The sequence below is a fragment of the Eschrichtius robustus genome, chromosome 1 (assembly GCF_028021215.1).
Source record: "Eschrichtius robustus isolate mEscRob2 chromosome 1, mEscRob2.pri, whole genome shotgun sequence".
In the NCBI taxonomy this organism is placed as follows: domain Eukaryota; kingdom Metazoa; phylum Chordata; class Mammalia; order Artiodactyla; family Eschrichtiidae; genus Eschrichtius; species Eschrichtius robustus.
This window is the reverse complement of record NC_090824.1, coordinates 176,451,990-176,472,892: the sequence shown is the minus strand read 5'-3', so window position 1 is coordinate 176,472,892 and position 20,903 is coordinate 176,451,990. Positions and strand designations below refer to the sequence as shown.

Genomic DNA, 20,903 nt, shown 5'->3' with positions numbered 1-20,903 from the left:
CTTATAACAGCCTTGCAAATAGGTTAAAATAATGTTTACGGCTCATCAGTTTTTTCCAGTGGAAACTATGACATCACATTTATGTTATCTGTATTTTAAAGTGAGTTATTTGGTGCTTTTCAACTATACCGATTGTATCTTACTGTACAGTCTGAAATGTTTTGGGAATTGCTTGATTTCCTCCAAAACAGTGATGGTTTTAAGAGCCACATCGTACATTTGATTGCATTTCTCCTTGTTCCTTGTCCTTGGAGAAATGCGTGTCCTGTAGGTTTCCACCTGGGTGCCTTGCCCTGAGAGCTCTGTCTCAGGAGAAGGCAGGAGAGGGTCCCTGGAGGGGGTGGGCGTGGGGTCAGTCTGAGAGCTGCTCAGTTCCTGTGGCTAACTGGCCGGGCGCCTCACACACCTGAGCGGTCCTTCTGGGTCTCAGTTTTTTTCCTTGAAATGACTTTGGAGTCAATGCTTTCTGAGCCCCAAAGATCTATGATATTATTTTATAATCTCCAGCTGTTGTACTCTGTATACATCAAGGTGCTTACTTGGTGCCCAGTGGTTTCCTTCACCTTGTCCTCCAACCTCCCCAAACACTGGAGTGTCTCCAGTGGATAATCTCAAACAGGCTAACATGCAGCAACTACGCCTTGAAGCAAATCTCATTTCATTTACTGAAGAGCCCTTAATCTTACCCTTGATTCTGTCATGGTAGTCCAAGCAGAATTTCTTCAGGGTTTTCCTTGATTTCCTCTCCTCTCTCCTCTCCTCTCCTCTCCTCTCCTCTCCTCTCCTCTCCTCTCCTCTCCTCTCCTCTCCTCTCCTCTCCTCTCCTCTCCTCTCCTCTCCTCTCCCCTCCCCTCCCCTTCCTTCCTTTTCCCTTTCTTTCCTTTCCTTGTTCCCTTCCCTCCCTCCCTTTTCCCTTTCTTTTCTTTTCTTACCTTCTTTCTTTTACGTGAAGTATAGTTGATTTACAGTATTGTGTTAGTTTCAGGTGTACAGCAAAGTGATTTCTTTATACATATATGTATATATATTCTTTTTTTTTGATTCTTTTCCATTATAGTTTTTTACAAGATATTGAATATAGTTCCCTGTGCTATACAGTAAATCCTTGTTTATCTGTTTTATGTACAGTGGTATGTATCTGTTAATCCCATACTCCTAATTTATTCCCCCCACCTTTGGTAACCATACGTTTATTTTCTATGTCTGTGAATCTTTCTGTTTTGTAAACAAGTTCATTTGTACTATTTTTTATATTCCACATGTAAATGATATCATATGATATTTGTATTTTTCTGACTTACTTAATATGATAATCTCTAGGTCCATCCATGTTGCTGCAAATGTCATGATTTAATTATTTTTTATGGCTGAGTAATATGCCATTGTGTATATAGACCACATCTTCTTTATCCATTCCTCTGTTGATAGACACTTAGGTTGGTTCCATGTCTTTCTTGAGTTACCTGTCTCTAAAATCAGCAAACAGAAGCTTTGCAAAGAATTCAACAGTATTCTCCTACACATTGAATTTGTTTCTCTCTTGCATGAAGGATTTTCTGGTTTACATGGAAGGCCAGTGCCTTTCCATTCTTCACACTAGTATTGATATGCTTCTTCTTTATTTTTTTTTTTTTTTTTGTCTTTCGACAGAAGAAGGCTCAAGCTTGGAGGAAACCGGCTTTAACTGGGGAGAGTATTTGGAGGAGACGGGGACCAGTGCAGCTCCTCACACATCGTTCAAACATGTAGGTGACCTCCTTTCTCCTCTGACCTATTTGCGGGGGTGGGAAGGGGGTCTTCAGGAAGATGACAAACTTATTGGAAGAAAGGGAATGAGAAGAAAAGAGAAATTTGGCCAAGATTTCTTAGAAATGCGAAGGAGATGTGGAAGTGAGTTTGATTTTCACAGAGGGCTGCAGGGAAGGTGGGCGTTGCTTTAATCCAGGGCTGGGCCCCGGGGTGGTGCCCAGCATGAGAAATGGTGTGTGGTCTTAACCTCATTCTGTGCCTCAAAAAGCCAGGTTAGAATGGTGTGTTCTCTGCTGTCTGGGGCGCACAGCCCGAGACAGGTAAGGTTGATGTGAAGAAATAAAAAGCCAGCAAACTAGGCAAGTAGGTGTCAATGAGTAATGTCTTCTTAGGAGATGTAATGGCTGTATATTTTAAGTTTGAATTGATATTTTTCTTTTGAAAAGACACCTAAAAGCGTTAGAGCCATTTGTGGACAGATGAGTCAAATTACAGGAAAGACCATAAATATTCAGGAAATGTTTGGATCAAACCAAAAAAAAATCACCCTCATCTATACTGTTTTTTGAACAATGCAAATAGCATGCCAAGCAGAGGGCAAGTCCCAGGAAGTAAAAAAATTAAGTTTTTACCAGATGTTTGCTTAGATATGAGATTTTGGTAATATATCATTAGCGAGAAAAAGGTTGAGTTTCCAGGACCTGAGTTCTTAGGTATTACTATTGCTTTATTGGAAATGAAAATTTAATACTGAGAAACATTTTTTTCCCCCACTGGGCCTTTCCAAGGCAAAGATTTAGCTTCAGTATCATAAGCAAATTGGGGGACTTTCTCAACCTGGTCTTCCTTCTGGCTCTTTTCTTGAATTAAGAAGCCACTTTATTTTAAGGCGACATTTTATTCTTTTTGGAAGTGAAGTGTTCCTTTGAAAAGGAATTTAAGACCTTATTAAATTTGCATGACCTCGTTAAGGGTGGATCGCATTCCGATTCTCTTTTTATACTGACACTTATACTGTGATAATTGCTGGTTTATTATGAATGGGATTGTGGCCATTTAGTGAAACCAAGAGTGAAATATTAAAACATAATAAAACTAAAACTCACCCAGCATACAGTGTGGATTCCGTTTTGCAAAAGCCATTGTAACATCTGCCTTTTACGATGCCAGGATGACTTGGTTAGATTTCTCCAGGCGCTTTAGGAATGAGATATAGATCAACAGCTTTCTCCTTCCTTTTCTGTACCGGGAAGTCCTCAATATCTCTGCATACGGAGTCAGTCCTGTTCTCTTTCATCCAATCCATTCTCCTGCCCCACTTTCAGGCACAGTACAGTGCCCTGTACTGTGGATGCAGAATGTCCCCAGGCCTGTCTGCCAGGCTTAAAGGAAGAATAGCCCAGGACCCATGGGCGAAGAGTTCATAATTCCATCATTTTTTAAGCAGCAGCTACTCAGGGACATCTGATGTGCTGGCCTTAGAATATTATAACTCACCAGGATGGAAAGCTTTCTTTTGCAGGGAGGGCTGGCAAATATTAATAGATGATAACCCTTCATTAAAAAAAAAAGAAAATCCATTTTCTGAGGCTGCACTGTTCACGCAGTAGCCACTAGCCATCCAGCACTTGGAAAGTGTGTCATCCAAATTGAGATTGAAACCAAGTAGGACCCTGCAGGGCCTTCCTGAGAACAGACCCCCCCCCTGTGTCCCCACCTCCAAAACTTTAGCCTCCTAAGGCTTTCTCTGAGTTGCAAAGAGCAAATTTAATCAGAGAAGAAAATGCAGAAACTAAGGAAAGCAGTCAGGCAAGACAAAATAATAATAGTTTAGCCATAACACAAATTCAGGGGCCCTTAGTTCCTCCTCAGGGGGCTATAGATAATATCCTGAGCTGTGTCCTTGAGTTGATTTGTAGATACTGAAACCCCACCAGTTAGAAGAAGTTAACTGCATGCTGACCACCAGCAGGTAGACCCCAGACTGGTTGGAACCAGAAGGTTGATGATTGAGATTCTCGAAACATCACCTTGTTACCTCACCACCAACCAATCAGAGAATTATTCGCAAGCTGGTGACACACCCTGTGACCCACACCCCTCACCTTGCCTTTAAAAACCCTTCCCTGAAAGCCACTGGGGAGTTTGGGTCTTTTGAACATGAGCTGCCCGTTCTCTTGGTGCCCTGCAGTAAACTCTGCACTTTCCTTCACCATAGCCCGGTCAGTAGACTGGCTTTGCTGCACCTCTGACTAATGGACCCAAGTTCTGTTCGGTAACAAGATGTGCTGTAAGCGTAGAATACACACCAGATTTCAGAGGCTTCATTGGAAAATAAGAATGTAAAATTTCTCACTACTGTATTTTTATATTGGTTCCCTTTTGAAATGGTGCTGTTTGGGATCTGTTGGGTTAAATAAAATACATTACTAAAATTAATTTCATCTGTTGTATCTCTCTTTTTTTTTTTAAAGTGGCCACTAGAAAATTTAACGTCACACCAATGGCTTACATTACATGTCTCTTAGATGGTGCTGATCTAGGGCAACAGAAAGATTAAGTGCTGTGTTTTCAGTCGTTCACATAATCTTCTGGATGGACGTATCTAGTGTAATGACGGATTTTCTGTGTTCCTTAAGGTTGAGATCAGCATTCAGAGCAACTTCCAGCCGGGGATGAAATTGGAGGTAGCCAACAAGAAGAACCCGGACACGTACTGGGTGGCCACGGTCATCACCACCTGCGGGCAGCTGCTGCTTCTGCGCTACTGTGGTTACGGGGAGGACCGCCGGGCCGACTTCTGGTGTGACGTGGTGATCGCGGATCTGCACCCCGTAGGGTGGTGCACGCAGAACAATAAGACCCTGATGCCCCCGGATGGTGAGCACGGGCTGGCCCAGCTCTTGGGCATCACTCGTGATGCTTGTAGAGAAAACCTTGTAGAGATTCAATAACTGATATCCTAGGAAGGTCCAGCACTTTCAGGGTCTCTCCTTGAGTTGCATTAGCCTGAGGGCACTGGAGTGAGGGGGGATGGGGTGCATTTTCAGATGTTGGAGCTGAACCCGACGGTTGAGCCCACCATGGCCGTTATGCCTTTGAGCCTAATCCCCGGGTGGGTTTCTGGAGGTAGGAAAGGAAGATTGAAGGGATGCCCATGATGGAGGCCTTGTTCTCCCTTTGCTGATGGATTATCTTGCTTTTCTTTTGCCTTAGAGACTTGATGTTTTGAGTAGCGCTATAGTGCATCAGAAACAGGTTTCTCTAATAGGTTTTAATCTGTCTTGTTGTGGGGAGACTGTCAAGGTGAGAAATGTGTAGAAAACCAAACAGCTGAGGAGAAATGACATTACTCTCAAAGAGATTGCCAAAGCTTGTCTAGATTAGATCCACTTAGTTGCTGGAAAATGGTGGTTCTCTACTGGGGCGATTTCACCCCCCAGGGACATCCAGTGATGTCTGCAAGCATTTTTAGTTGTGAGAGGGGAGGAGGGGGGTGCTGCTGGCGTCTGGTGGGAGGGGCCATGGATGTTGCTACATGTCCTACAATGCACAGCAGCCCCCCAGACGGTGACGTGATTAGGCTCAAACTGCCAGTAGTGCTGACTTGGAGAAAGCCTGCTGTGAAAGAATGGGCTGCCTCTTAGGATGATCAGGAACTCCTCCGATCCTGTAAGTGAGAGAAACTGCCTTGCCAAAAAGCTGAATCTCAACACCCTGTCCTCTTTGCACTTGAAAACTCCTGATGCTAGTTCTCAAGCAGGTGTAATGTCTCCTTAGGACCTGCCTGCCTATCTTAATTTTGACTTGATATTTTTATTTCGAAGCAACGCGTAAAGTATTAGAGCTGACCCCGAGGTTCCTTGCGTCCATCCTATTCACAATTGCTTTTCCCTTCTGGAGCATTTGTAAAGTTACGTAGAGAAGGGTCATAACAAATGCACGGAGTTTGAGTTGCATTTACGTGACGTGTGTAAGGAGTGAATCCGTTGCCTTGGTCTTAGCGAACGTGTTGGCCCTTTATTGTCTCAGAAAGAAGAGAGAAGGCCCTTCTTTCTTTACTTATTATTTTTAAAAATTTATTTATTTTATTTTATTTATTTTTGGCTGCGTTGGGTCTTTGTTGCTGAGCGCAGGCTTTCTCTAGTTGCGGGGAGCAGGAGCTACTCTTCGTTGTGGTGCGCGGGCCTCTCATTGCAGTGGCTTCTCTTGTTGCGGAGCACGGGCTCTAGGCGCGCAGGCTTCCGTAGTTGTGGCACGGGGGCTCAGTAGTTGTGGCTCGCGGGCTGTAGAGCGCAGGCTCAGTAGTTGTGGCGCACGGGCTTAGTTGCTCCGTGGCATGTGAGATCTTTCCAGACCAGGGCTCGAACATGTGTCCCCTGCATTGGCAGGCGGATTCTTAACCACTGTGCCACCAGGGAAGTCCCCTTTCTTTCCTTCTTGCACTAGGTCTTTTCACCTGCCCTCCCCTTTGCCTGGAACCTCTCCCTCTCCTTTCCTCCTCTGCCCGTCAGCTGATCTAACCCTTCCTCAGGGAACCGAGGTCAGACCCTGTCTTTGCTCCCAAGGCCTCGTGAGCCTTTAACGCTGATGACGTTTGCACCTGTGTCTCCCCCCACAAAGCTTTTTTTTTTAAATGAGATATAATTCACATACTACAAAGTTCATCCCTTTAAAGTGTATACAGTTCAGTGATTTTTGTAGTCACAAAGTTGTGCAACCATTATCGATGTCTGATTCCAGAGCGTGTTCATCCCCCCATAAAGAAACCCTGTACCCTTTACCAGTCACTCTCCATTCCCCCCACCCCGGCCCGGGCAGTCACAGATCCACACTTTCTGTTTCTGTAAACCTGCTTATTCTGGACATTTCACATATGTGGAATTGTATAATATGTAGCTGTTAGGAAATGACTGCTTTTCCTTAGCTCAACCATGTTGTAGCAAGTATCAAGGCTTCATTCCTTTTCATGGCTGAATAATATTCCATTGCAGGGAGACCACGTTTTGTTTATCCATTTGTCAACTAATGGGCGTCTGGGTGTACCTGTCCTTTCAGTTGTGTGGTTCTTCGAATAGAGAACTTTTGCCCCCCCCCGAACAGGAAGCTCAGCGCTGAGAGTTCACCCCTGTGCGAGCCCAGCCATAGCTCACATTACCTGTGCCAGGTGTGATCTCAGTACACAGCCATTGACCGATGCTGTGATCTAGTGGAGACATTAAAATGTTGCTGGCCCAGGGGTCTGGGGTGCCTTCAGGAAAGGAATCAGTGCCGGCACCTGGCAAGCAGCACCTGTCCCTTTCTCCTAGCGTTTGGGTCCAGATTGATTGCATCCTTACGTCTTCCCTCCCTCATGGAGGACTTTTCAGGTGAGCACGGGAGAATGGGTGTTAATATCAGGCTTTGTTTGTTACTTCCGACCTGGTTTGAGTGGTGGGTGAGGTTGTGCACTGTCCTGCTTCTGGTACTGCCTGTTCCCCTTCACTCTAGGCCCAGCTGGCATTGTGTCCTGGCACTTCAATTTTTAAAAATTTCTTTATTTGTATTCTTTTAATTTTATTGAACTATAGTTGATTTGCAATATTGTGTTAGTTTCAAGTGATACGGCACAGTGATTCAGTTATACATATATGTGTGTGTGTGTGTATGTGTGTGTATGTGTATGTGTGTGTGTATATATATATATATATATGTATATATATATTCGTTTTCAGATTATTTTTCCTTATAGGTTATTATAGAATATTGAGTGTAGTTCCCTGTGCTATACAGTAGGTCCTTGTTGTTTATTTTATATATAATAGTGTGTATATTAATCCCAAACTAATTTATCCCTCCCTCACCTTCCCCTTTGGTAACCATAAGTGTATTTTCTATGTCTGCGAGTCCTGTTTTGTAAATAAGTTCATTTGTATCATTTTTTTAAGATTCCACATATAAGTGATATCATATGATATTTGTCTTTCTCTGTCTGACTTACTTCACTTGGTATGATCATCTCTAGGTCCATCCATGTTGCTGCAAAGGGCATTATTTCATTCTTTTTTATGGCTGAGTAATATTCCATTGTATATATGTACCACATCTTCTTTATCCATTCCTCTGTCGACGGACACTTAGGGTGCGTCCATGTCTACTTTGTATTTATTTATTTTTTATCCTCTTTACACATTTGAAGTGTCCAGTACATTATTGTTAACTCTGATTGTGGTCAGATCTCTAGAAACCTTTTCGTCTTGCATGAAACTTTATACACACAGAACAGCAACACCCATTTCCCACGCTGACCCCAGCCCCTGGCAACCACCGTTCTCCTCTCTGCTTATGGGAGCTTGATTGCTTTCGATGTCTCAGAAAAGTGGAATCGGGCAATGTTTGTCCTTCTGTGACTGGCTTATTTCACTTAGCATAATGTCTTCTAGGTTCATCCATGTGGTAGCCTATGACACGATTTCCTTCTTTTAACTGCTGAATAATATTCCATCTGGCTTTGAATTAAAACAGCCACTGAGGTGAGACCATAAGATTATTTAATATCCCTGTGATTTCCGACCTGTCATGAAAAAAATCAGTCTTTTTTTCATTTTCCAGCTTCTTGTGAACTATATAGTTATTATGATTCCTTTAAAATTTTTTAAAAATTGAAGTATAGTTGGTTTACAATATTATATTAGTTTCAGGTGTACAGCATAATGATTCAGTATTTTTATAGAGTATACGCCACTTAAAGTTATTTCAAAACAATGGCTCTGTTTCCCTGTGTTGTACAGTATATCCTCTCTGCTTGCCTATTTTGTACACAGTAGTTTGTATCTCAAAATAAATCAGTCTTGATGGATGAATTGTACTGATGGAATATTGGGAAAATATCAGTTTTAGAGAACTACACACTTTCCCACGTCATTTAAAGCCATGTAGATATGCCCACACACTCCCAGGAGGGTCCAGGCATGAGTTGATCCCAGGGGCAGATACATACCTGGGGACACCTAGAGTGGGGGGCATAGAGGGGGACCGAGAGGCAGGCCCTTCTCCTGTGTGAAATCTTGCCTTTTTGCTGTCCTTGCTTATCTCATGACTTACTCGTAAATCTTGACACTTCTTAAAACACCCGTGCAGAAGATGTAAGAGGGTTTTACTTAATAATAGAGCCTCTAGTGGATCATTTTAGTGAGAAGTTCCAGGGTACAGAATTTTAACACTCTAAGAGCTAATGGGTTCATTTGGTAAAAAAAAAATCCATGCTGTTGCTTGAGAAAAGAGGGCAGAGTTGATGAATCAATTCTTCTTCCTTGCCTGGGTGAAAAATGTGGCAGCTGCCACAGTTTCAGAAACACTATCAAATTTGTATCCTCCTGACTCTGTGCTCTTAGGCAAGACACAGACACACTTAAAATGACAAATTGAAAATGAAAAATGGGGAAATCCCATGAAAAGAGAAACCATTAATGTGAATGAAAGATTTGAAGTCTGTTCAGACCATCCCAAGTGATGCTAATTGGAGAATTTCTTTATTGCTCCTTTTAAAGAACTTTAAAAAAATTTAGTAGGTGATCGATACAGCTTGGAAATCTCGAGTACAGAGAACAAAGTCAGGAAGTAGCAGGTTCATGGGGCAAGAGGTTTTATTGATTGCTGTAGTGCAGGATAATTATTGCTTTGTAGCCAGAGGTGGCAGCTTGTTCCAGAGGCAATCGTAGAATCTGTTCTTGCACAAGGATTCTTGTTGGTGTGGTTTTCTGTCTTACAGAGCTCATTACACTGTAAATCCCGCAGCTGTACCTGGTCGATCTTCGTCGTGGTTAAACTTGAAAGGTGTCCCAGAATATTAACACGAGTGAAAGCGGTCCATGACACCTCATGCATTTGTTTGGGAGGCTCCGTGGTGATAGATTTTCTTACTGATCCCAGGAATCGGGGTAGTATGAAGCAGGAACATGGCGTTTGGAGCCAGAAGGTCAGGTTTCTTTCCTTGCCTCTGCCATTAATGTAGGTACCTCTCGCTCTCCATTTCCTCATCTTTGAAATGAGGAGGTGATAGTGTATAATCTCTAAAGAGCTTTCCAGTCTCACCTGCTTTGGTTTGTGATCTTTGGAAAGGAAAGAAGGAAGGAGGAGGGTGCTAGTTTTCCTATTGTGTGCATGAGGAATGGAGTTTGTTTTGGGATTAGGATTGATGGAAATCTAGCCCAGGAGTCTGTGCAAAGCACCGAAGTCAGGTTTCTGTGTGACTTTCTGGGATGGTGAAGTTTCAGTGGATTGGGAGGCAAACTAGGTTGGGAAATTATGATGAGCATTTGGGTCCTTTGTCACCTGCCATGGATAGAATTTCACCCAGTACAGAATTGTAGACTCTGGTTCCTCGATGGAAGCCAGAGACCTGGGAGTACTCAGTCCCTGAGAGATCGATCAGTATGTGGATGTCAGTTTCAAAATATCTTTGGGCCAAGCAAGGGGATGGGAGTTTTGGGTGATTTTCTTCATTAATGGGAGAAGGGAGGGGACTGCCTTTCCTGGTCACACTTAGATCTTTCTGGTCATTTTTGGATTCTCCAAGTAACCTTATGTCTTCTGAAGTCACTGCCCTGAGAGTCATTTTAAAAAATTTTAGATGATATTTTACCAAGCTCTTAGCATCCTTTGCAGTCCTGTATTTTCCCGCCTTGCTCTTTTAAGTGACATTAATCTTTGCATCAGTGCTGGCCGTCATTACTCCGTTAAAGTTAGGCGGAAGGAAACAGCATGGCAGCAGCTCTATTGTACTTTGTTAAGAGAATTCCCTTAATAAAGACACGTTCAGGGAGACCTGGGTTTAGTGACCAATTGACCATTCCACGAGCAGTGTCCCTGCTCCAGAGCTAATCGGTACTAATCTTTCATATTAAAAGTATTAGGAAACATAGTACATTAAAGCCTCATGAAGTGCAGTGGAGGGTGATAGCTCTCATTAGGGGAGCAAAATGTAAAACGTTTTGGCTTGGTAAATCAGTGAGGCTTGATTTATTCATAAGCACGTGCAAGCTCGCAAAGGGCAGCAGCCAAATAATTATTGTTTATGGTGATAATGTAAGGAAATCATTTAATCCAGTGACTGTTTCACTGTTATTTATTGAGAAGTAGCAACATTGCCTCTTAATGTCTGGGGTTGGGGAACTCTGGCGTCTGGAAGGTTCCTATGGAGTCCCAGGAAGGAATGCTCCGATAAGATAGCAGGTGAATTATGTGTGAGGATACCCATCCAGCTACCTCCCCCCGGCTTTTACATTGAGAAGTATTTATGTGAGCTTTCTACTGGTGCAATAAAAGTATTGGAATTCCGGTGCCTTAGGAATCATTCCACTAATTTTTATTCTCCCCGTTATTAAAATTTCTGTAATTTGAATTGCAAACTCTGCAGTCTTGCCAGAATGACTCTATTTGCCATTCAAAGTTGAATCAAAATTACTGGAGTTAGTTAATAGGTAACTTATTTGAATAAGGGATGTTTATTCATGAAGCGTTAGGAGAAAAGTGTGAATATGGCCTTCTGTTAGGTCGTGGAGGTGGATACCGCCCAGTTCTGAAACTTGGTCCTAGACTGTTCTGGGGAATTGTTGTTTTCAGGATAGTTGACTGTGAAATGAGAGATGTGGCAGTTGGTTCACAGGACCATAAAGTGAGCGGGTGACAGGACTTATCAGTCTGTAACCATTGTTTAACTGTGGACTCAGAACTAGAATTTGATTGTGTTACGTGAGACGATCAGCATTTAAAATTCCTATCTTTTTAAAAATTTAAATGATATTTTAGTAATACTAATGAAACCTAGACAATCACATTGTTTTCATTGGCCACCTAATACTGTAACTGGAATCCCATTTGTACACTAAGAAGAAAATTAAATATATTTGCTAAAAACTCAAAGAGAAAAGGTAAACCTTTAGTGGCCTCTTGGCGTTGAGAGAAGCACATACTCTCACTAAATATTAGATAGTTTAATGTAAAGAGAAAAAAGCCCATGTTATAAGGAAGGGTAGGATGTGTTTGATAAATATGAGGGTAAGTAAACTAAAAGGCATAGTTAATACATTGAAAAAAGTGAGTTAGTATCTTCTTGTCAAAAAGGCCATTTTTGATAATGGTATGTGAAAGAAGGAATATTCAGTTAGGAAATAAAGTAATCCTTTCTCTGTCGGCACTTAATGGCCCTTTAAAACGACACATGTGGTTTTGAGTCCTATCTGATCATGTGGAGACCCTGTGTATAGATTCACTGTGGTGTGGACCAGAGTGGACCTGGCTTGCAAATGTGTGCATGAGCGTGTGTGTGTGTTTATATGTGTGCGTGAGCGTGTGTGTGCGTTTATATGTGTGCATGAGTGTATGTGTGTGTGTGAACATGTAAGTGTGTTTGCAAGCATTTGTGTTTATAAGCATGTATGAGCATGTGTGTGCATTTGTACGTTTTGATCTGAACAGCATTTGAAATAATTTTGGTGTCTACCATGTACAGATTACGTCATTTAACAATTTGGATGATTTATCGGCATCTCTTGAGAACTTGGGAGATGTAGACCCGTCCCTGCATCCCACACTGCAGCCTCTGCCTCATCCCATGGTCCTTTGCTTTCCAGACCATCTGTCCCCTGCTTGGTTCCTCTGATCTGCTCGGGCCCTGTCGGCATCTGGGTCCCCACCTCGAGGGTCAGCCTCTGAGCCTGTGACCTCAAGTTTCCGAGGCGCCATCTGACAACATGCCACAATGGCCCGTATGGTCACTAAGGTTTCCTTCAGCTCGAGAATGTTCTGAATCTAAGAACTCAAAGAGCAATGGATGAGAATTTATGAAAGGGCTCTGAAATAAATAGGCTTTATGAATAGAAGCCTAAGAAACTGTGGGTTTTTTTTTTAACCTATGGAAGGAAAAACAAAGATGAAAAACACAAAGGCAGACTATAAATGGTCTTCATCTAAATCAAAAACCTTTGTATATATAGGTAGTGGTGAACTCTTTGTTTATGAGTAAAAAATTAGTCTTTTCTTCTATAAATTTCTGTTTGGTGTTTGTATTTATCTCTTGAAACTCACTATACTCCACGTGCCGCCTTTATCATTTTCTTGCCTAGTGAATAGCTGAATCATGGATTTTAGTGTTTGAGTCATGGCTCTCCAATTAAAAACAGTTTCTCTCACCCACAAAATATTTTATTGTGTGCCTACTATGTACCAAGCAACTCAGTTTAACCCTCTCCTAAGAACAACACTGTAAATGGACTGGTATGATTCTTACTTTATATATGAAAGAAATGTTGCTTGGGGTGTGTAAATAATTTGTCTCCAGGATGGCATCTTGGAGTAGATTTTAAGCCCAGAGCGATTTTTTTCCTCCCAATTCTGAAATCAATGCTTTGAAAATAGCAAGGGTTGGTGAATATTTGTTGATTGATAAAGTTGTGTCAATAAGACTTGACTGTTCAGACTTGAAATATTGGACACATATTATTAAGAAAAATTGTGGAATTGGCTTCTTGTGATTTTTAAGAGGAGAGTAAAAAACTCCTTGTCCAGACTGTTATTTTGGACATTTTTGTCATTTTGTAGGCAAATAAATGGAGGAGATTCGGTCTGGAGCTTTCTTGCCAAATGGTAATCGTGAGATTATGTAAAGATATGTAAATTGTATCAGATGCTATTTGGGTTTTTCTGCTTACAGGAAAACTGTAGGCACAAAGAGGGACTATAAGATTTTCCTTTTTGGTGTTAGTCATAAGTGCATTTATTTTCTTTTGCTTCCTAACCCAGCAGCATGTGTACTTTAAATCAAGCCGGTGTTTAATTCTGTGTGGAAGTGAGGGTGAGTTAGCTTTGCGGGTCTCCTTCCCTGTTGTCTGACTCGTTTCCTCATGGTTAATCCTTCATCTCCTTCGCTGTCAGAGCCCCAGGCCCATCTGTCCACTCTCGGCCTTGGTGCCCCACCGCCTGTCTAGGGATCCTGGCCCCGGGCTGCTCCCAACTGGGTTCGGTCCTGATGGCCCTTTGTAGGGGGGCTCAGCTTGCATCCGGCCCCTGTTTCTGCTCTGGGCAGACCCTTTAACACCCCAGTGACCCTAATGTAGAGGCTGCAAGAGAAGTCTTCAGTCGCCTTCAAACAGACTCGTCCCCTGGGCACAGGGGGTCTTCTGGGACCGCTGCTCTTCCCAGCTCCGACCCTGACTTGTGGACCTCCCTGTTCTCGTGCCCTGAGCCAGGAGTCCTCAGTGCGGGCCGTCCAGCAGCCCTCAGTGCCGACTGTCCAGAAGCCCTCAATGACGTCTGTCCAGGAGCCCTCAGTGCCGACTGTCCAGAAGTCCTCAATGCCGTCTGTCCAGGAGCCCTCAGTGCTGGCTGTCCAGGAGCCCTCAGTGCCCTCTGTCTAGGAGCCCTCAGTGCCATCTGTCTGCTCTCCATCATGCCTCTAGCTCCCTCTAGCCTGTTGGACAGGTGAGCTTCCACTTCTCTTCTTGCTTTGTGTTCCTGAACAAGTCTCTTCACCCCTCACTGCTTCTTACTAAGTCTCCCATCTTGATTCCACGTTCCCAGGTCATGCTCACCTTCCAGGGCTGTGTCCCATTCCAGGTCCATGCCCCCCTTCCACGGCCATGCCTCCATTCCAGGATCATGCTTCCAGTTTGCATCCTTCTGTTTGGCAGGTCCCTGGGAGAGTCTGCCTTGTTTGACTCCAGCTCTAAAGGAATGACTGATTTTTGCATAGGTTGTCTCCTGAGCCTAGAATCTTGTTAAAGCTTGGTAAATACAACTAATATGCAAAGTCTTGGGGGCTTGGGCAGTGGGATTCAGAGTAGAGTTTGGTGTTGTATTGATCAGGGTTCTCCAGAGAATCAGAACCAATAGGAGGTGCATATATATAGACAGATTTATTTTGATAAATTGGTGCAGAGAGTTGTGGAGGTTTGGCAAGTCCACAGTCTGATGGGGGAGGCCAGCAGGCTGGAGACCCAGGCAAGAGTTGCTGCTTCAGTCCGGTGGCTGTCTGCTGGAGAACCAGGATGAGCTGCTGTTGCAGATGAAGTCCGAGGCCGTCTGCTGGAGAATTCCCTCTTTCTCTGAGGAGGTCAACCATTTGTTCTATTCAGTTCTTCAACTGATTGGGTGAGGCCCACCCAATCAGGGAGAGCAATCTGCTTGATACAAAGTCCACTTATTTAAATGTAAATCTCATCGCAAAACACCCTCAAGGAACTATCCAGCATGGTATTTGACTAAATATCTGGGCACTATGGCCAAGCCAAGTTGACACATAAAATTAACCATCAACGGTGTGATCCCAAGAGGTACATCCCAGTTAACAGGGCTGTTCTCCTCTACTATCTTAACACCTTCTTAGAGGAGGAATGTTCTATGTATGTTTGTAATTGATACAGTAGGTTTCCCCTTAACAGATGATCTTCCACTGATACTGCTGAATGTCAGCGCTCTTCACAGAATGCTCTGGGAGGAAGCGGAGAGATGGTGGAGTAAATATAATGCATATAATGCATTGGTAGCTTTGAACTCTCTGAAAGCAGAAATGCCAGGATGAAGGGCCAGAGATTTCTCCCGAAAACTGTTGTGAAATGGACAGAGGTTGAACTTCACTGGCTCACTGCCTGCTTCTCAGGAGGACCATCAGCTTTTGCCTGAGAGGTTGGCAAGACCTACCTGAGACAGTGTCTATTCCATAGCTCTTGCTGCTGAGCAGACCTGCCTACTGGGATTACTTCCAAGGGATTTGGCTACTGCAGGTGTACATCCAGATATAGGGTTCTGTGATGTGTTTAAAAAGATAGGAGCTCACGTGCCTTTCTTCTGTCTTTAGCTTAGAGGGCGTGCATCATAATTGATTAGGTAGCCAGACCTCAGCTCTGAGAGATGGTATCGTGGGCCAGTGGTCTTTGATGTCAATGCTACACTGACACCAGGACAAGAGGGGCTCTGGCCTGGGCTCTGCATTCTAGAGACCCCTGTGGATCGCCAGTACCAGCATCTGCATTTATTAAAGAGCACGGAGCTGCCGTGTTCACTGGGGATCTTGCAGTCGGTGCCGGCACGGAGCCACCCTAATTTTGAGCATTCTCTCTAACTGTTCAGACACCAGACGATGATCCTGTCTCTCGTGCCCTCGGAGCAAAGGGCTGTGTCTGAGTGCTGTGGACTGTGTGGGTTGTGGCATTGCCATAAAGATAAAGTAATACATGTATTAGTAAGACTATACACTAATAAAGACAAAACTCCTCTCAGATAATAGAATATTTTAGAATATAGTAGAATTTTTGCGTAATGAAGGATCAGTTTTCAGTAGTGCTGTCCTTTTTTTTCTTCTTCACTCTTTTTGGTGGTCCATCTTGTGGTTCCAGAGGTACTTAATAATTAGTGCAGAATTTGCAACAGTTATACACAGTGGCTGAAGAGTATTTCACAATATTTAACAAAATTTAATTTTGTTTTACAAAACCAAAAAATATATTTTACAGTGTAAATTCATACTCTCCCACATATATGTAGCTCTAGACATGACACGTGTTAAGTGTGATACTGAGTTTTCACATTGGCAACTGAATGGATATTGAAAGCTTGGACTGGATAATTTTATTTTTATAACCACTTAGTGAGATTAAATTCTTAAAAAACTAGATAAAATGTTCAATGTTATTTGAATATTTTATTTTTATAAATTTGAGGTTCATGAATTATAATTTGTAAGTTCTCTTTTAAGTTCAGTAGATGATTTAGAATATTCAGAGGGAAAGTAGCTTTTTTGAAGACACAATAATTAAAAATGTTTAATTTTGCACTTCAGTTTTTAGATTAAAATATTAAAATCGTATAGACCGGATATAAATATATTTTTATTATTTAAACTTTGAGATGATTTCTGTGACTAGAAGACAAATTATGTGACAATCTGGATCTTTCTCTTTTTATTTTTTAACTAGACATAATAATTTTGCTGAAATGAAGGCAAGGAAAACAAATTTTATGGAATATATATATATAAAACAGTTTACAATTATGTAAGTCTTTAGTTTATTACTCATCCAAACATTGCTAACCCATCAGCAGAACACCCAGACAAGTCATCGTAATTAAATTTAGTAATCTTTAGCATTTTGCCAACTTACAGTCCTATATAAACCATAGCTTTTTCCATCCTTTTTGATTCTGTCAATTATGAAGACGTATTTGTCGGTGTAGGTGGATAGGGCATACTTCACAGTTGGTTCGTTTGATTAATAACTTAGAAATATTTCCACGTGTTTATGTGGACCTGAATTTGTACTCTTGCCCTGGGCCCCGGACACATCATGGGTGGACCTGTTCCGGGTTTCCAACGGGATTTTCCAGGTCCCCTGTGCACAGGACGTCCTTCCAAGGTTACTCTCCACGGGTTGATTTAGGGAGGCAGTTTCCATTGCCTGAGGTGACACCATTGGTGTCCTTTCGTGCCTCCCCTGCCCCAGCCTTCCTTCTTCTACCTTGAAGAAGAATGTCCCCGGGGTGCATTGCTTTGTGACACTAAACACAAGCTATCAGTTTTAAGTGATCCCTCCTTTACTCAAGGCCTCATACCTACCCTCCAACCATAAGAAATGACAATTTCCTTTTTATGCTTAATTATCAAACTTTGTAATGTCACCTGGATTGTTTTGCTCAGAACTGAAAATAATTGCAGTAGCCTAAGCCAAAAGAAAATTTTTATTTTATGGTCAGAGAAATTTAAAAAAGTTTAATTATGTATTACTGTGTTTGTTGCATATGAATTTTTGTGGTTATGTCAGAGAAGCAGGGTCAGAGGAACTATAAAACATGGCGGGGAACAAAAAGATGCTACGTTAGGGTGAGAGCCTGAGGATCTATGACTTCAAGGAGAAAAAGGAACGCCACACAAACTGACTGGTAATATTCATGTCTGTTTTAAAATGTGTGATGGAAGAGATCAGATCATTCCATTGACTGTATTTATGGGAGCGATATAGCAGTTTTATTCAAGATGGCATATATGCAATACATAGGAAATGACATCCTTTGTAACTGTTTAAAACAAGGAAAAATTTTAGAATGCCAAATTGAAAATACATGAAGTGGAGCCATTAGATTTTCAAAGGAAGGACCTGGGAGGTTTACGTTCGTCCTGAGTAGTTGTTGCCCCGACCTTGCGAGTCTCTGAATATTTTGAATGTCCTCCCCTCTTCCGTCCCCCTCGTATCCATCCTGGAGATGGGATGGGATGAGATGTGACCCACCCTCAACCCACCTCTCATCCCTCCCTCGCCCTGACTCTGCTGTGCTCCTTCAGCCCTCTTGTTCCCTCATTATGACAGTTTTTCTTATAATTTAGATGATTAGAAGTTCTCAGGGCTTTGGAAGTATTTACCGTCATAGGGCTTTTATGGAGTTTATGTGTAAGTCATTGAATTCCTTTGGTGGTGATAAAGTGCACATCTTCCTCTAAGCTCTTCGCTGATGGGAATACAGGAGAGGAAGGTCTTGGGTTGATGGCCATCATGGGTGCCAGCAGCCGCTTTGGTCCGTAAATGGCATTACTGTCATAGAATGGAATAATTTTTATATCAATCTATAAAGGATTATTTATTGAGGTTCTACTATGTACTTGTTTTTTTTTTTTTTTGGTTTGAATATACAATATGGTTACTATTAAGTATTTAGTATGACGCACGTTTGTAATACAGTCAGCTTTTGGCTGATGGCGTGTACTCATAATGATGAACTTATTTTTGGAAAGGATGTTTCATGTGGCAGCTGCTGTAATTATTTATTTGTCGGTCTTTTCTGCTTTGGCTGTTCATTCTTGAGGCTCTCACTCTTGTCTGGCTAAGAGGTATCAGAAGTCAATTTGAAATTCTGATCTCTGGAAACGTGGATAACGTCTCTCTCCTTGTTTGCGTGGGAGCTTTTCTGAGACAGCACTTCTTTTTTCTGTTTTTAAAATTTATTTTTTTTGTGCTAAGCGTTTTTAATGGGTGGCTAGCTTGTAGTGGAAATTTACAAGAGCTGGAGATGGACCTGCCTGGTAATGGAGGTCTGAAGCCTGATTTCTGGGGTGACCTGCCAGCGGCTAAATGGAAGAGTCCTTCTGGACCATATTTTGCTGGTATTTAAATAAAATAAATTTGTTCCTCTTTGGCTGACGTCTGTGCAATAAGAGTGCTTTTCGGACCTGAATGGAGGCATGGAGAGTATTGGCCTGGTTAGTGGCTCAGTTCTGCCTCTCGCTGAGTGTAACCTTGGAAAAAAGTCACTTAACCTCTTTGCATCAAACTCCCTGCATCCTTAAAATGGCTAATTAATACCTGACCTTGCTCTCTTGGTGGTGGTGTCAGCAGCAACTTGCATGCCAGATGCAAAACTTCTCTGTAATAGGTTGAACACTGTGAAGTGGGAAGGGCACTTAGCATCACATTTTTTTTCTTCTTTTTTAAACGAAAGAGGCCCTAATGGTCCCCCCCTTAGTAGGCGAGGACAGAGGGGGCTGTGGGAGGGAGGATATGCCTGCATCTAACATGGGGAGCCTAGAAAGACAGCTCCAAAGGCGCAGAGACCCCTTACTTAGCTGGAAGCCCCCCACACAGCTGTGCTCCGTGCCCAGGACACTGACAAGGAACGCCTTTTTTCCCGCTGTGATCTTGGAGAATTTTGGTCATATCTCTTTTCAGACAGTTATTTTTGCCTTGTGTTGTAATTGTTTATGGACCTGTGATGGCATCCGTTTGATTATAAAAGTAAGGCTTTGTGAGCACTGTGTAGTCAGAAACGCATCTCTTGGATTTTAAGTCTACCGCATAATTAAGTGTGTGAACTTGGACTAGGTACCTCCTTTCTAAACTTCTTGACCTTCAATGTGCTCATTTGTAACCTGGGGATAATGATAGCTGCCTTTCAGGATTGTTTAGTGTGCGAAGTGGGATTTGTATGACCACCTCAGAGCTGTGCTAAAAGTGTGGGAGAAGAGGGAGAAATGCTGGTTTTTCTCCCTTCATCCTTCTGGTTACAGATGGTATTTTATTTGTCTTTTTGTGTTTTTTTTATTTTAAAGACTTTATCCTTTTCGGGCAGTTTTAGGTTCACACCAAGATTAAGAGGAAGGTACAGAGATTTTCCTCTGCCCCTGCATCCCCGCTATCAATACCCCCACCGGCTGGTGCATCTGTTACAATTGATGAACCTACATGGACATATCATCAACCAGAGTCCATAGTTGACATTAGGGGTCACTCTTGGTGTTGAACATTCTGTGGGTTTGGACGAATGTATAGTGACTTGTATCTTCCATTACAGTATCATACAAAGAGTAGCTTCATTGCCCTAAAAAATCCTCTGTGCCCCACCTCTTCATCCCTCCCCATCCTAACCCCTGGCAGCCACTGATCTGTCTTCTGTCTCCATAATTTTGCCTTTTCCAGATTGTCACAGAGTTGGAATCACACAGCCTCTTATTTTTACACCACGCGCAGACTTAAAGCTCCATCCTTGCTATGTGGATAAAGAACAAAGCCTCTGAGCTAAAACAGTGACAACAGCAGAGGCTAATTGGTAGGAGCGCATGCACGTTGTTTATTGCAAAGCCTTTTTAAATCCAGCCGCACTCATGCACCCCAGTCACACTGCTTGATCTTGAAGCCTAGTGTGTGTCAGGAACAGCGGTTAGAGGCAGGGAGGAGAGCTGTGACTCGTACATCCTTGTGTCACAGACAAATGGTGATGGACAGCCCATTTGCAAGGGAGGAGAGAGAAAAACGGGCGAAAGTGGATACCAAACCCGAGAGCGATATAATGCCATGGAGTGTAGGAGCAAATAGCCCAGCCGTGGGTCTGGAGGGTCTGGGGTTATTACACAGTAAAGTGTCAGCTATTATATATTAATTGATCTATATGACTCTCACTCCTCAAGGAGGTTTTGCTTATTTTGTATCTACTAAGTAGGGGGCAACAGGAAAGGCTAAGCTCAGAGGGGTATGGTGGGGAGAAATAGAGATTGTAAATAGGTGCAGCTCTTTGATAGACGGGTGCTCTGTGAGCTGTATGTTGTATTATTATTATTATTATTATTATTATTATAACTTCCATAGAGCTCTTCTTTTATACCCAGACTTAGAGTATAAGACAGTCATCATTCTGGC

At 42.5% G+C, this 20,903-nt stretch overlaps 1 protein-coding gene across 1 annotated transcript in view; it reads left to right on the top strand.

Moving 5' to 3' along the window:
- SFMBT2 (Scm like with four mbt domains 2) overlaps positions 1-20,903 on the top strand; it is a 216,627-nt gene that overhangs the window by 33,189 nt on the left and 162,535 nt on the right. Inside the window, exons 3-4 of the mRNA XM_068538343.1 lie at positions 1,651-1,745; positions 4,389-4,629. Coding sequence (XP_068394444.1) covers positions 1,651-1,745; positions 4,389-4,629 — 336 coding nt within the window. The remainder of the gene's footprint in view (positions 1-1,650; positions 1,746-4,388; positions 4,630-20,903) is intronic.